At 34.0% G+C, this 12495-nt stretch overlaps 2 protein-coding genes across 2 annotated transcripts; one reads left to right on the top strand and one right to left on the bottom strand.

Moving 5' to 3' along the window:
- Nucleotides 1-361: 361 nt before the first annotated feature.
- Nucleotides 362-5576, bottom strand: LOC18054729 (suppressor of mec-8 and unc-52 protein homolog 2). Its single transcript, XM_006452833.2, has 11 exons — nt 5363-5576; nt 5127-5267; nt 4981-5030; nt 4511-4625; nt 3854-3902; nt 3649-3738; nt 2821-2889; nt 2597-2720; nt 1760-2124; nt 1158-1541; nt 362-807 (listed from the first exon to the last, which is right to left on the bottom strand). The coding sequence occupies exons 1-11, from the start codon at nt 5407-5409 to the stop codon at nt 532-534; spliced, it is 1710 nt and encodes a 569-aa protein (XP_006452896.1). The 5' UTR covers nt 5410-5576; the 3' UTR covers nt 362-531.
- Nucleotides 5577-7634: 2058 nt separating this feature from the next.
- LOC18054728 (GDSL esterase/lipase 5) lies at nt 7635-10253 on the top strand. The gene is made up of 5 exons (XM_006452832.2): nt 7635-8006; nt 8108-8226; nt 8560-8790; nt 8877-9138; nt 9892-10253. The coding sequence occupies exons 1-5, from the start codon at nt 7745-7747 to the stop codon at nt 10188-10190; spliced, it is 1173 nt and encodes a 390-aa protein (XP_006452895.1). The 5' UTR covers nt 7635-7744; the 3' UTR covers nt 10191-10253.
- The last annotated feature ends 2242 nt before the right edge of the window (nt 10254-12495 follow it).

Genomic DNA, 12495 nt, shown 5'->3' with positions numbered 1-12495 from the left:
TAATAAAAAAAAAAAAAAAAACTTGATTATGGGTGCCATTTTGGGAGGAGGCAAAATGGTCTCCACACGCAATCAATGCGGCGCCTGTAATCTCTTGTCAATATCTCTTACAACGACTAGTCTCATTTTTGTGGGGGGGGAAATTTCAGGGAGACACACTATTTGATTGTCCACATCGTATCTAAAAGTACCATACAGGAGCATTTTTTGATAGCACATTCAACACATCATCACGTTGGCGGGGGGGGGGGGGGTGGGGGATGGATTAATTCTATAAATTTTCTAATGCTATTTAAAATTTACGCATTTTTTTGTTCCCTTTCTCATTTTAATTCTTTTAGTTTATGGGTACCCAAAACAATAAAACTAATAACCATATAACACAGTATCCATTTTACAGCCCAGTTAAAAAGGAAATTGAATAAAAATAATTATTTTCATACAGCACTGTAACTAAGAAACATTGCAAACTTGTAACTTACAGAGAATACTTTCCCAATTACATATTAGTGTCAATTAAACTGCCAATCTTCACACTCGAGGCTTCTTCCCAGGTTGTACATCATCATCATAATGGCCACCTTCACCGTTAGTATCCTTCTCCATTTTCTTTCTTGCTAGAATTTTATTAATCTTGTGAAGCTCATTGGTTAGCTTCTGATCTTTGTTCTGTTTCCGTGTCTTCCGACCATCTTGCATCTTCACACCAAATTGAAAGGCAGCTTTCGGCATAGCTTCCTTCTGCTCATTGTATGTTGCCCATTCCTCTTCTGTCTCAAAGTCCCACCGATGAAGACGACCCTTTGCCTGTTAAGAAGTATTCAGACAATGTATTAGAAACAGAACTGTTATTCTCAGAGATTACTTCTTTTACCCGAAAAAAGAAAAAAGAAAAAAAAATTAGTAAACATTCTATAAAGAGATGATCAAGAACAATGTTGTTTAGTCACACCAAAGCATAGCTCCACACAAGCCTTATTAACTCCTTTATGCTTTACTTATCATTATGGGTTGAAGGCCATATTGCGCATCTTCTTTAATGCTTAAGAATACTTCCCATGTTAATTCAAATAAAAGAGAGAGAAAAACAGATGCTGCTTATGCATGTGCATGAGAAGAGAATCAAACTTTGTGTTACTTCAGAAAGGAATACTTACCCTTCCACCCATATCCATTTTAGACAAGTCATCTTCATCATCACTGTCCACAATTTCACGGTTATACTCTTGATAACCCGGGTAACATTCAGAATAACTCTCAGAGATGAAGTTAGGATCCTTTTCTCGGGCATCTTTCTCTCTCAATTGTAGAAGCCTCTGATCATCCCGCTTGAAGACAGATCCCAAGCCCCGGTCCTTCTCTTCTTGAGTCATGAAGCGTGGATCTTGTGGCATATTTAAACCTGCTTGCATCTCATAAGTCTGCATATCCGGCTGGAGGTATTGTTCGGGATAAGCCAATTGCTCAGCATATTGATAGTCCTGCCACTCTCCCTGGTAGCCACCAGCCAAAGCTTGTGCTTGCATGGCATCATATCCATTCTGATTCAGAGTCCAGATAGACGAAGACAAGAAAAAATACATCAGTGCAACAAAGGCAGAAATAGTAACAAGAAGACAAAAATTGAAGAGTGTAATTGTATCATCGGAAGTTTATTTTTCCATTTACTTTCAAACCTTGGGCCTTAGGACATAGGTCCCAATTTCTGCCTCATTTGCTTACAAACTTGAAAGATGAAAGATTATGAGAATCAACCTACCGTATCTTGCCAGGCCAGAGGAGGCTCGGCAGGAGGGACTGGACCATACACAGATTCAGAGAAGTAGGAAACCTTTTCCTTATTTCGAGGAGACTCCTCCATATCCTCAGAAACAGGGCTTTGGTTCATGTCTTTACCAGGAACTGTATAGTCAGTGCCTGCCCCAACAAATATATCATCTTCTTCTGATCTAGCAACAATTGGGCCTTGTTTCTCTCTCGAATCAACATGATTTTTCTTGGGAGGTGGCGGAGGTGGTGGCAGGATCTCTTTTTCAGTTTTACCATTAGGTATTCCACTATTAGCTTTTGATGGCTTATCCTCTTCATCATATTTGTTAACTACAGTTGAAGTCTTTCCTGTAACTGAAAATTAGGCAACAGTGACACAAATAAATAGATTGGAGATGATAGTTTGCACAATATCATAGAGAACAGAAAATAGTATGCCCAAACTTCCAATATAGACTGGTTTCTTTCTCCATCATAACCAAATAAGGAATTCTAGCAGCCAGAATCACATCAAGTAAACAACACCAGAAGTGCAATGAAGAATGCGCTGCTGATGTAAATATTCAAAATTCAAATCAACTCAGAGTGCCCATGCGAGAAGGTACAGAATAATCTGATAAAACAGCAGCAAAAAAATGTTTTCTTCCTCAACAAGGATTTGAAACAGAGTGCAGAGGACTATAACATGACATCTTTGAGCTTAGTCAAAAAGAATAAACCCTATTCTATTGTGGACTTAAATCGCTCAAAGGATAATAATAATCAGACATTTTAAAAGAAAAATTATCTGCCTACTTTATGACTGAGAGTTCAAAGAGAATCACACCTTTCGCGTCTCTTTCCTTCTTTTTCTTCTTGAGAACCTTCCCAGATGATCCAAGGCGTAGATATGTCATAATTTTTGCAATTCGGTCTAGCACAGAACCATCAACGCTGACAGTAACCATTTCCTGTACAGTAAACAGAAATCAAAATCAGCAAAACTATTTGGCAGTATAAATATGACAGATTAAAGGGATACCAAAAGAATCGGAGAAAAGGTCAACATACATCTGGAACAGGACAATCAGCTTTACTTCTATGCAAGGTGGTTGGTATGTCATTAGAGTATCCACCCTCCTACAAAGGCAAAGAGAAAAAGAGTTCAGTCAGAAAATTAGCATGACACTTCAACAATCGGTCAGAAGAAAATGAGCACACCCTTGCTACGTCACCTTACAGTACTTGCATTTTTGTAGCTTAAATTTAATTTAAAAAAAAAAAAGTAAATTAGGATTCTCTGGAGACTACAATCAGAAAATTTAGATGACCTTTTCTATTCCCCCATTAATACATACAAGGGACAGTAACAGTACGATTGAAATAAGCCAGAGCTTCACAAATCAAGAATATCTCAAATCCACGGGATAAACCATGCAAATATATGTTTGACTGTATCATGCACCATGTGGTCCAAGAAGGCTCCATAGTACACAAAAATATAAAAGCCAAACAATTATAGCACCATTACATATCCTACAACAGTGATGCCTCCACACCTAGACGGATACAAAGAGCTAATAGCCTCATAAGCAAGATAAATGCAGTTCAACCAGGAATAACTTGATCTAGAAGCTCAAAACATCCATACAAGTTTCTTGTACTTCTTATAAACATTATACACTTAAGGATGTTCAAAAATAGGAAAATGGGGCAACTTCCAAGGAAGCGCCTATACCGATTCTTTTCAGCTCAAAATGATCAAACTCACAACTCTAATAACCAATCTCTTGGGGCTTCCATAACAGACCACAATGTCAATTGGGACCGGCAATTAAGTGAACAACTAATGGTCTACCCTAAGCACAGTAACCATAAAAGAGATAGAAAGAGGCATACTGTGTTAAAAATAAATGACATTCGACCTGGGAGGAACATCTCATTTGTCTTCATAACAGTTTGAGGCTTGACTATCCATTGATACACCGACTGAAAAAAGGGAACAAGAGATAAATAAAAAATAAATATATGCTACTCAAATACTAAAACTCTTTTGCTAGATAAGCAAAACATTTCCATAGCTATAATATCCCTGATAATGCACCTTAGCCATTGCAGTGCGAAATGACAATTGTTGATCTTCCTTCGAAGTTCTGTCAAAAAATGACAATCATATATCAATAAGCCACATCATAAAGAGGAAAATACGCAATTAAAAGCATGATTATGTTTGAGAAAATTTTGTGCCCCTGGATCTCAGACATAAAAAACAGTGCTATAATCTATCATAAACTAAGGCCTTGTTTGGGACTGATGCGTGCTGCCTCTGCGCAGCAGTCCCAACTGGAGCCTAAATCTCATAACTCAAAGCAGCCATTGTTAAAATACTGTATATCAGTATAATGCTTGATACGCTTTTTCTGCAGCTACATATTACACAATAGGGGCTATAAAGTAGAAGATTGTGCAAGACAATGAACATCAACTTTATAACCTAACATATGGGGACTGGAAAGATTCAATAAATCAACAGAAGTATTAGCTTCCATTGTATAAAACATACCAAAATAATTATTAATCTATGTAACTACAAAAAATGAAAATTAATCCTACCAATGAGTTCCAGATTCCAAAAGGTGGAACTTCAACCATTGTGCAACAGATGCCAAAGTTGAAGCACATAATATAAGACTTATTAGATAGTGAATTAAAACAAAAACTCAAATATATGATTGAAAGATAGTTGATCAAATTCAGTTACCTAGACTTTCCATCAGTATCATCCCCAGCATCAGGTTTCTTGTCAATCTCACTTCTCACTTTGTTAAGCAGCGCATAATCCAACCCCTTGACCAAATGAGTGTGCTCCACGTCGCCTGGACAACATACATCAATTTTCTTCAGGAAAATAGATAAATAAATAAATGGTTTAACAAATAGTGTATGAGGCTCCAACACAGCTCCATTCCCTAACACTCATCAAAAATTAATCAACAAATTATCACTCAACATCTTAGCAGAGCTCTTATACATCATAACAGGACATGGTATTGTGATGGAGCTGACAGCATATTCAATTGAGGGTACAGCAAAAGATAAGCTTTTCCATCCACAGAATCACATAACTGGGTTTCTAATGGAACCTAAGATGAAAACCAATGTACATATGCTATATCGCATCGTACATACAAAAATCTGATATCTAAAGATAACAATTATTGAAACACAAACCTCCAAGGTACTTGCTCTTCTCGATGGAAAGCTTTTGTGCATCAGCCAACCTGCAAAGATTAATCCAACAATCATAAGAGCATTAAAAAAAAAATACAAACCCACCGTTAAATTCACTACATTAAAAGGACAATAATTTGAGGTACCGGAGATCAACGTTGCCAGGAGGAGCGACGGCGTGAAATGAGCCCAATTCTGTAGGTTCATAATCTGGGTTCTGATCCTCTCTTCGCTCCTTAGCTCGGTCCCGATATTTCGGCTGCTCCGGTTCCTCGGGTTTCTCATCTCTGTACAAATTTTGCAGCTTCCATTAAAAAAACAAAAATAAAAAATAAAATTGTTGCATCAGTTTTAAAAAATTGAAAATTTCGGAAATTATTACTTTCGTCGAGCGATTTTTTCCTTGTAGTATTTCTTTCCAGAAGTCATTGGAGAAAATTATTCAATTTTGTTAACGATATTTAGGTTAGGGTTTAGAGTATTGGAAAAGGGTAGTTACAGTTTGAGCAGAGAGGATTTTGGAGCGAATATCGAATTACATAAATGCCCCTGGCCTTTTACGGTTAATTTTTGTGACATGGTTATGGTTATGCTTATGAGGTAATCCACGCAATTGCCCCACGTCCACGTGTGGTTACATGAGAGAATAAGGGATGACATCAGTTTCCTGTCTCTTCTCTGCCATTGAAGGATACCGTTTTGTTTTCAGGTTTTTTGAGTTATTCATATTTATTTCCAAATCGCAAAAATAAATGGATAGCTTAATTAGTAATCGTTAATTATCGATTTAAAAATAATAATAATACATATGCATTGACTATTACATCTGTACAATTAGAGTCGAATAAATTTCATAGAAAGTCTTATTCATATGAATAACTCAAAATAAACTCAATCACTAAAAATGTATTGATGGAATAATAGTTTAATGTTTATTGCCAGCTATTTTTCTGGCAAGAGTAATTGTTATCCCTACTTTAAATTCAAGAAACTCAAATGCTATTGATTATAAATTTTTAAAATTTATTACACTTTTTTTCTTTTTATGACTTATAATGGTTATTTATGAATTGTGAGCATAAGGTCACGTTTGAGATTGAGGTTGGACAATTGTAATTTAAAAATTACAACACTAAAATATTTATTAAACATTACTTATTTTAGATTGGAAGATAAGTTGATTTGATTTTATACTTGTATGATAAAAAAAAAATTTATATCTTTACTAATTTTGTCAAAATTATTATTTAAAAATCATATTTACTACATATTATTAACTTTTATTTTGTAATTACATTTTTTTTCAACATTTATAACTTAAAAATTTCAACATCTTAATACTAAACAAGGCCAAAATATCATATATTTTTTAGGCAAACATGATGAGTTTGAATTTAATATATGCACTATAACTATCTAGGTTGTTGCCTAAGACTATAGTTAGCAAAATTTAACACGATCCGATTACCTGACACGAGTATGATACGAAAAAATAGGTATGGATAATCAAATTTGACACAATTATTAAATGAGTTGTGATGGGGTTGATGTGATTTTTTTTTTCCATATCGGATTAGAGTTAAAGTTTTTGATCCATGTATCCGACCAATGGCATCATTATTTTTCTTTTTCAACTAATTTGTAGGTTTTTATTATAAAAACTTAAATATATGATATAATTTTCTCTTTTTATTTTTTTATTTTTTTGGAAGAATTAACATGTAGTGCTTCATTTATAAAATTTTATATAGATTTAAAACCTCAATAATGTAAATGTGTAAAATATCAATAGACATGAATATTTAATAATATCGATATATAATATTATTTGCATATATATAATTAAAACTTCAATAATTTAATTGTATAATATTTTGGTAGATATGTATGTTTTATAATATCAATAAAATATGGTGTGTGTGTGTGTGTGTGTCTTTTCCTAGTGTGGACGCCTTTATTTATTTTTTTCATGCGGACAAGTTTTAAGTCATGTAGTTTAAGAGAGTTATTTTTGAATGATATTAAACCACATGACTTCATAGTTTGTTAAAAAATAAGTTTATTAAATCCCACGGCTTAAGAGCGTCTCTGTATTAAAAAAAAAATGAAGGCGCCCACACTTGAGAAATGTCCCGATTCGGCCCAAGACTTTAAAGCACATAGTTTATGTGCGCTTTAAAAGTTTTAAGCTTTTTAAACTTCACGATTTTTTTAAAATTTTCCGCACTTAGGTAACCTATTTATTTTCCATGTCATGTTAGGTTTTCAATATTGTGACATGACTATTAAATGATCGTATCAAAGTTCCGGATCAAAACATTTATATATGTTTGTGTGTGTGTGAATTTTGTTAAATATATACATATTAAGCATGTTGTTGGATAATCTATTTATTTTCCATGTTGGTTAAGGTTTCAATATTTTAATACAATTATTAAATAATCTGTGTTTAGATCGACCTAAATTTAATACGACACGAAAGTGATACGAGACAAACAAGACACGGTCGACAGACGGCATGAGCTTTAACAATCTTAAATTAAACAGATAATTCTTAGAAGTTAGATCGATGTCATACAAGGACAAATAGGATGGTGAAAAATACAATGCTCTATATGCGGAGATAAACGAAGTAGCACCGATAGATTCACAGAATATGCGTGAGGATATCACAACACTACTATGGAAGAATCGCCTAGCCTGAACATGATATAATTAAGCACTAGCAAATCTTAGTTCGGAAGCTGCATTTATTTTGCTCCCAATGGCAAGGCTAATTTTCCACTCATCAGAATCCTTCCCTGTTTGTGTAATCCTGTCACTGTTACTAAGTTTCAGTGCTTCAGGAAGCTCATCAAATGCTGCCTTGTTCATTTTTGGAGACTCCACAGTTGATCCAGGAAACAATAATTACATAAAAACAACTTCAGAAAACCAAGCGAATTACAAGCCCTATGGACAGAATGGATTCTTTGACAAACCAACAGGACGATTCTCCGACGGCCGCGTGATCGTTGATTTTATTGGTACAAATTTATATGTACATCTTTCAAATACTTCATTTGAATAAGTTATCTAGTAACTTATTAATTAACTTCATGATTTGTGTATATATGAATATGTACAGCCGAATATGCAAAGTTGCCATTGATTCCACCATTTTCAGACCCAGCTGCTGATTGCAGCAATGGTGTTAACTTTGCTTCAGGTGGAGCTGGTGTGCTTTCTGAAACCCATCAGGGGTTGGTAAGAAAACCGTCAACTAATGATCTTAATCATCGGGTCCCTCTGTTTTAGCTTTTTGGCTGTTGTGTTGGCAGAGTGTTTCGCTTGCAATTTTTGAAAGAGCTGATTATTTTCTACAACTGTCGAGTACACAAGTGCACATAACATTACAAAGTTCAGTAGCAGAATCTTGCAGTCATTGTTTCATATAAATAGCATCACTTTACTTGAACAATAAGAGCTTTTGTTTAACATCGGTTGTGGCTTGTAAATCACAATAGCAAACGGAGCCTTAATCATGATCTACACAAACCTGTTGAGCTGTAATTTCTTAATTCTTAATTCTTTTACCAGGTGATTGACCTTCCAAGACAATTAGAGAATTTTGAATTGGTGCAAAAGTCCTTGGTTGAAAAGTTGGGAGAAGCAAATGCAAGTGAACTTACATCAGAAGCAGTTTATTTCATTAGTATTGGAAGCAATGATTATATGGGTGGCTATTTAGGTAACCCTAAAATGCAAGAAGATTATAACCCGGAAACATATGTGGGAATGGTCATTGGGAACTTGACACAAGCAATTCAAGTAAGCTAAAACTCACAGTTATTAAGTTATTGCATAGGCTTAATTTGTACTTAAATGCTTGACTGCTTAGCTATTTTCTCGATCAGGTTTTGTATGAAAAAGGAGGCAGAAAATTTGCTTTTCTCAGCTTATCTCCGTTGGGTTGCTTGCCAGCACTTAGAGCTTTGAACCCTGACAAAGCCAATGAAGGTGGCTGTTTTGAAGCAGCTTCTGCACTAGCACTTGCACATAATAATGCTTTAACAGCCGTCCTCACGGGCCTTGAACATATTCTAAAAGGCTTCAAGTATTGCAACTCCAATTTTTACAGCTGGCTTGATGATAGAATAACTCATCCTGCCATGTATGGTACGTATGCTGTTCCCCCCACCCCCCCCCCCCCCCCCCCCCCCCCCAACATAATTACTGTTTTTAAATTCAGAATAATTGGTTTATCATATATAACGAAATCGATAGTTCACTATGACTATAGAAAACTCATGTTCATTAATTGTTTTATTGTGATAAGGATCACATGGATTGTTGACTTCTTCTTATAGTCGTTGTCAATTGTCATCTTCATTATTGTTGTTACCATTATTGTAATTATTATATTAGACTAACACCTGGAGTGTTAGGTTAATTGTGTATTAATTGGTTTTCCGAGAAAATGATAGGCATATTAAATTTGGATTCCATGAATTTTCTAGAAACTCAATTTGATCCAAATTGGTTGATTGGTTTGTCAATTTTGAATTTGATTGGATTCAAACTTAAATTAGGATTCAAATAATTAAATCCAATTTTAGATAAGTTGAAAATGGATAGTAAATTATTATTATTTTTTTTCTTTCTAGATTTAGAGTCCTCGCATGTATCGACGGAATAAGGTCTTCTTCATTTAAAAGAAAAATCAGCCAATAATTTACTCATTAAGTTGTGCCACCAAAAGAGTTGATGTATGCAGATTTAGATAATTTTTTAACTTAACGACAATTCAATCTCTTTCTCATTCCAGATATTGAATTTGTAACGTCATGAGATAATAAAAAAAATATTGCAGGCTTTGTTTGACTTCGATTTCTTTGGCATGTGATATCTAACGATGCATCGTTTGAGCAGGATTCAAGGATGGAGCGAATGCTTGTTGCGGATACGGACCTTATAGGGGAATATTCACCTGCGGCGGTACCAAGAACATCACAGAGTACGAGTTGTGTGAAAAAGCTGATGATCATGTTTGGTGGGACGCTTTTCACCCAACTGAAAGAATCCACGAGCAGTTCGCGAAGGCATTATGGAACGGACCCCCTTCATCTGTGGGCCCATACAACGTAGAAGATCTCTTCCTCAACAGAGAAAGTAGACTAACCAAAATTGCTGATATAGTCGATGGCCCCGACGGAAACCATTTCCAGTAATAATAATTAAGAAGCATAAAGGAAAATGTTACGGTAACCGTTGTATGCGACAATGCCTCTTAACACGAATGTATGCTTTGAAGTTGACTCTTTCCGTTTTGCCTCACTTTGGACCAAAAGGGGCGGATAAGTTTGCAATAAGATTTTTGTTCTCTTATCATCAAATTTGGTCCAAGAGGTCAAAGAATTTAATTTATACGTAGTCATTCAATTTCATTCCAATTACTGAACGTTCCCATTGCCGCTTTAAGATGCTCGGTGAAGTCAATTTATATATAGCTGTCTTAAGCTGGACAGAAGCCGCAGTCAATGGCAGTAGCTATCCTATTACGTAGTGTTCTTCGATACGCACCCATATGCAACTCGTGTTCTCTAACTTCAAAAGTCCCTTTTCTTTTTTTGGATTTTGTCTTTTACCCGTTACACTACTAGCCAAAGAAAAAAGAAAAGTTGTGGTACACAATTGTTGCGTGGTCTATTGATCACTACTATCGGTTAAAAACCTCAAGTTGCTTACTATACTCGAATTTTTTTTTTGTTATTTAATGCTTATGATATATTTTGTACATTATGAGAAAAGTTGGAAGTTAACAATGAAAATCTCAAGGTTATAATAAAAACTTGGATTTTTTTTTTTTTTTTTGTGGGGATAAGGAGGTTGGGGGGATATTCCTTTTATCGAAGATATGCGTCTATAGAGATAATTCAAAAAGTCTAAAATAAATTTATTGTACGAATTTATTTAACTATTATTGTAATTATGATATAATATTATAGGATGGGACTATTTTAAATATAAATTTTTTTACTTAAATTTTGAGTCATTGATTTCAAGTGATTTAATATTAGATAAATAATTATTATTGAATAACCATTATTAAATATTATTTAATTTTCAAAATCTACTATTAAATTGTTTAAAATCAATAGCTAGAGATTTATATCAAAATTTTAAATTAAAAACTTCGAATAACCTTACCTAACATTATATGACTAATAACTTATTTTCAAATGTTTAATACCATGAATACAAAATAAAATATTATGATGATTGTTATGAGAACGTCTTCGTCATATTTCTTAAAAGCGGGGGAATTTCATTAATCAGCGACGAACATCATGTGGTCAATTCGTTGACTCCTCCAACCCCAATAATTCCCACGTGCCGGATGATGAAATTTTTCGTAAAGGTAAAAGAACCAAACTTGCGATACACTTAATTAAATTAATTAATATATGTATATTTTAATAACGGAACACAATGTACATGCCACGGCCTCTGGCAATCTCGATGGCACATACTTAAACTCCCAAAAGCGACAGGTCACAATTGTTTTGAGCTCTGGCCCCTCCCCGCCCACACTCTCTCTCTAATAATTTAAGCAAGGCAGATACAATAATTTGGTACCTAACATGCAGTTAGTTTTGAGCAAAAGTGTGATTCACAATTCGATGACTTAGTGGTAAATTATGTCCTCTTTAATTCACATGAGTAGGGGGTTTGAGCCGTTGTGTATTGTGAGGATTAATATTTTAACAAATATTTGAAATTGCTTCGAATTTGTTCTTGATTTGGAAATATATCTAAGATCTTCTAATTCATGAAGAAGATTTTCAATATAGTTTTGAATGTAAATATCGTATAATTTAACTAAAAAATAAGGTCAAGGTAATTTCCATATTATCATAGCATCATAAAGTAAGAAAAAATGTGTTCACGTGTTTTAAAATGTGAACTCAAAGTTAAACCAACGTTGTTTGACTAAAATTTAATATGATTTTATAACTAAATAATATCAACTCTACACTGCACATATGAAATAAAAGTCAGAACTAAACACTAATATCTTTTTATTACAATAATTTTGTTATAATATTTTATTTTTTTCCTTTTGATTTTATATTACAAGATTGTTGATACGTGTCACAACTGAACATCCATATCGATCAAGTAAATTAGCGTGAAAAATGAGTGTTACATACCTAATTAAACTCTCGCTCGATGGAAAATTGTCCAGTACTATATGATTAAATTAGACTCAATCGATCAATAAAATTTATACACATATGATTTAAAATTGTCTACTTATTGACCACTTTCATTTGTTCGTATCTGCATTCATTTAAGGCGATAATAGAAAGAAAGTGATCCTAGATGTGATAAATATAATGTTAATTAGTTTCCAATATGAGTGATCCTAGATGTGATAAAACTCTTTCCATAATTGAAGAAAATGATGGATTTACAAATTGATTAAAATGTTTTGGAGCAATTTATCACACTATTGATTGCTTAATATGAATG

Source organism: Citrus clementina, unplaced genomic scaffold, assembly GCF_000493195.1.
Source record: "Citrus clementina cultivar Clemenules unplaced genomic scaffold, Citrus_clementina_v1.0 scaffold_1, whole genome shotgun sequence".
Lineage (NCBI taxonomy): Eukaryota > Viridiplantae > Streptophyta > Magnoliopsida > Sapindales > Rutaceae > Citrus > Citrus x clementina.
The sequence above is the reverse complement of the archived record's forward strand: the minus strand, read 5'-3'. Positions and strand labels throughout refer to the sequence as shown.

What these genes read in the sequence shown, in the direction of transcription:
- LOC18054728 (XM_006452832.2), top strand. Translation starts at nt 7,745, where the DNA reads ATGGCAAGGCTAATTTTCCACTCATCAGAATCCTTCCCTGTTTGTGTA. An exon ending in CGTGATCGTTGATTTTATTG is followed by an intron (nt 8,007 to 8,107) that starts GTACAAATTTAT and finishes GAATATGTACAG; the next exon opens with CCGAATATGCAAAGTTGCCA. An exon ending in ACTTGACACAAGCAATTCAA is followed by an intron (nt 8,791 to 8,876) that starts GTAAGCTAAAAC and finishes TTTCTCGATCAG; the next exon opens with GTTTTGTATGAAAAAGGAGG.
- LOC18054729 (XM_006452833.2), bottom strand. Translation starts at nt 5,409, where the DNA reads ATGACTTCTGGAAAGAAATACTACAAGGAAAAAATCGCTCGACGAAA. An exon ending in CCTGGCAACGTTGATCTCCG is followed by an intron (nt 5,031 to 5,126) that starts GTACCTCAAATT and finishes TAATCTTTGCAG; the next exon opens with GTTGGCTGATGCACAAAAGC. An exon ending in AAATGGATATGGGTGGAAGG is followed by an intron (nt 808 to 1,157) that starts GTAAGTATTCCT and finishes ACTTCTTAACAG; the next exon opens with GCAAAGGGTCGTCTTCATCG.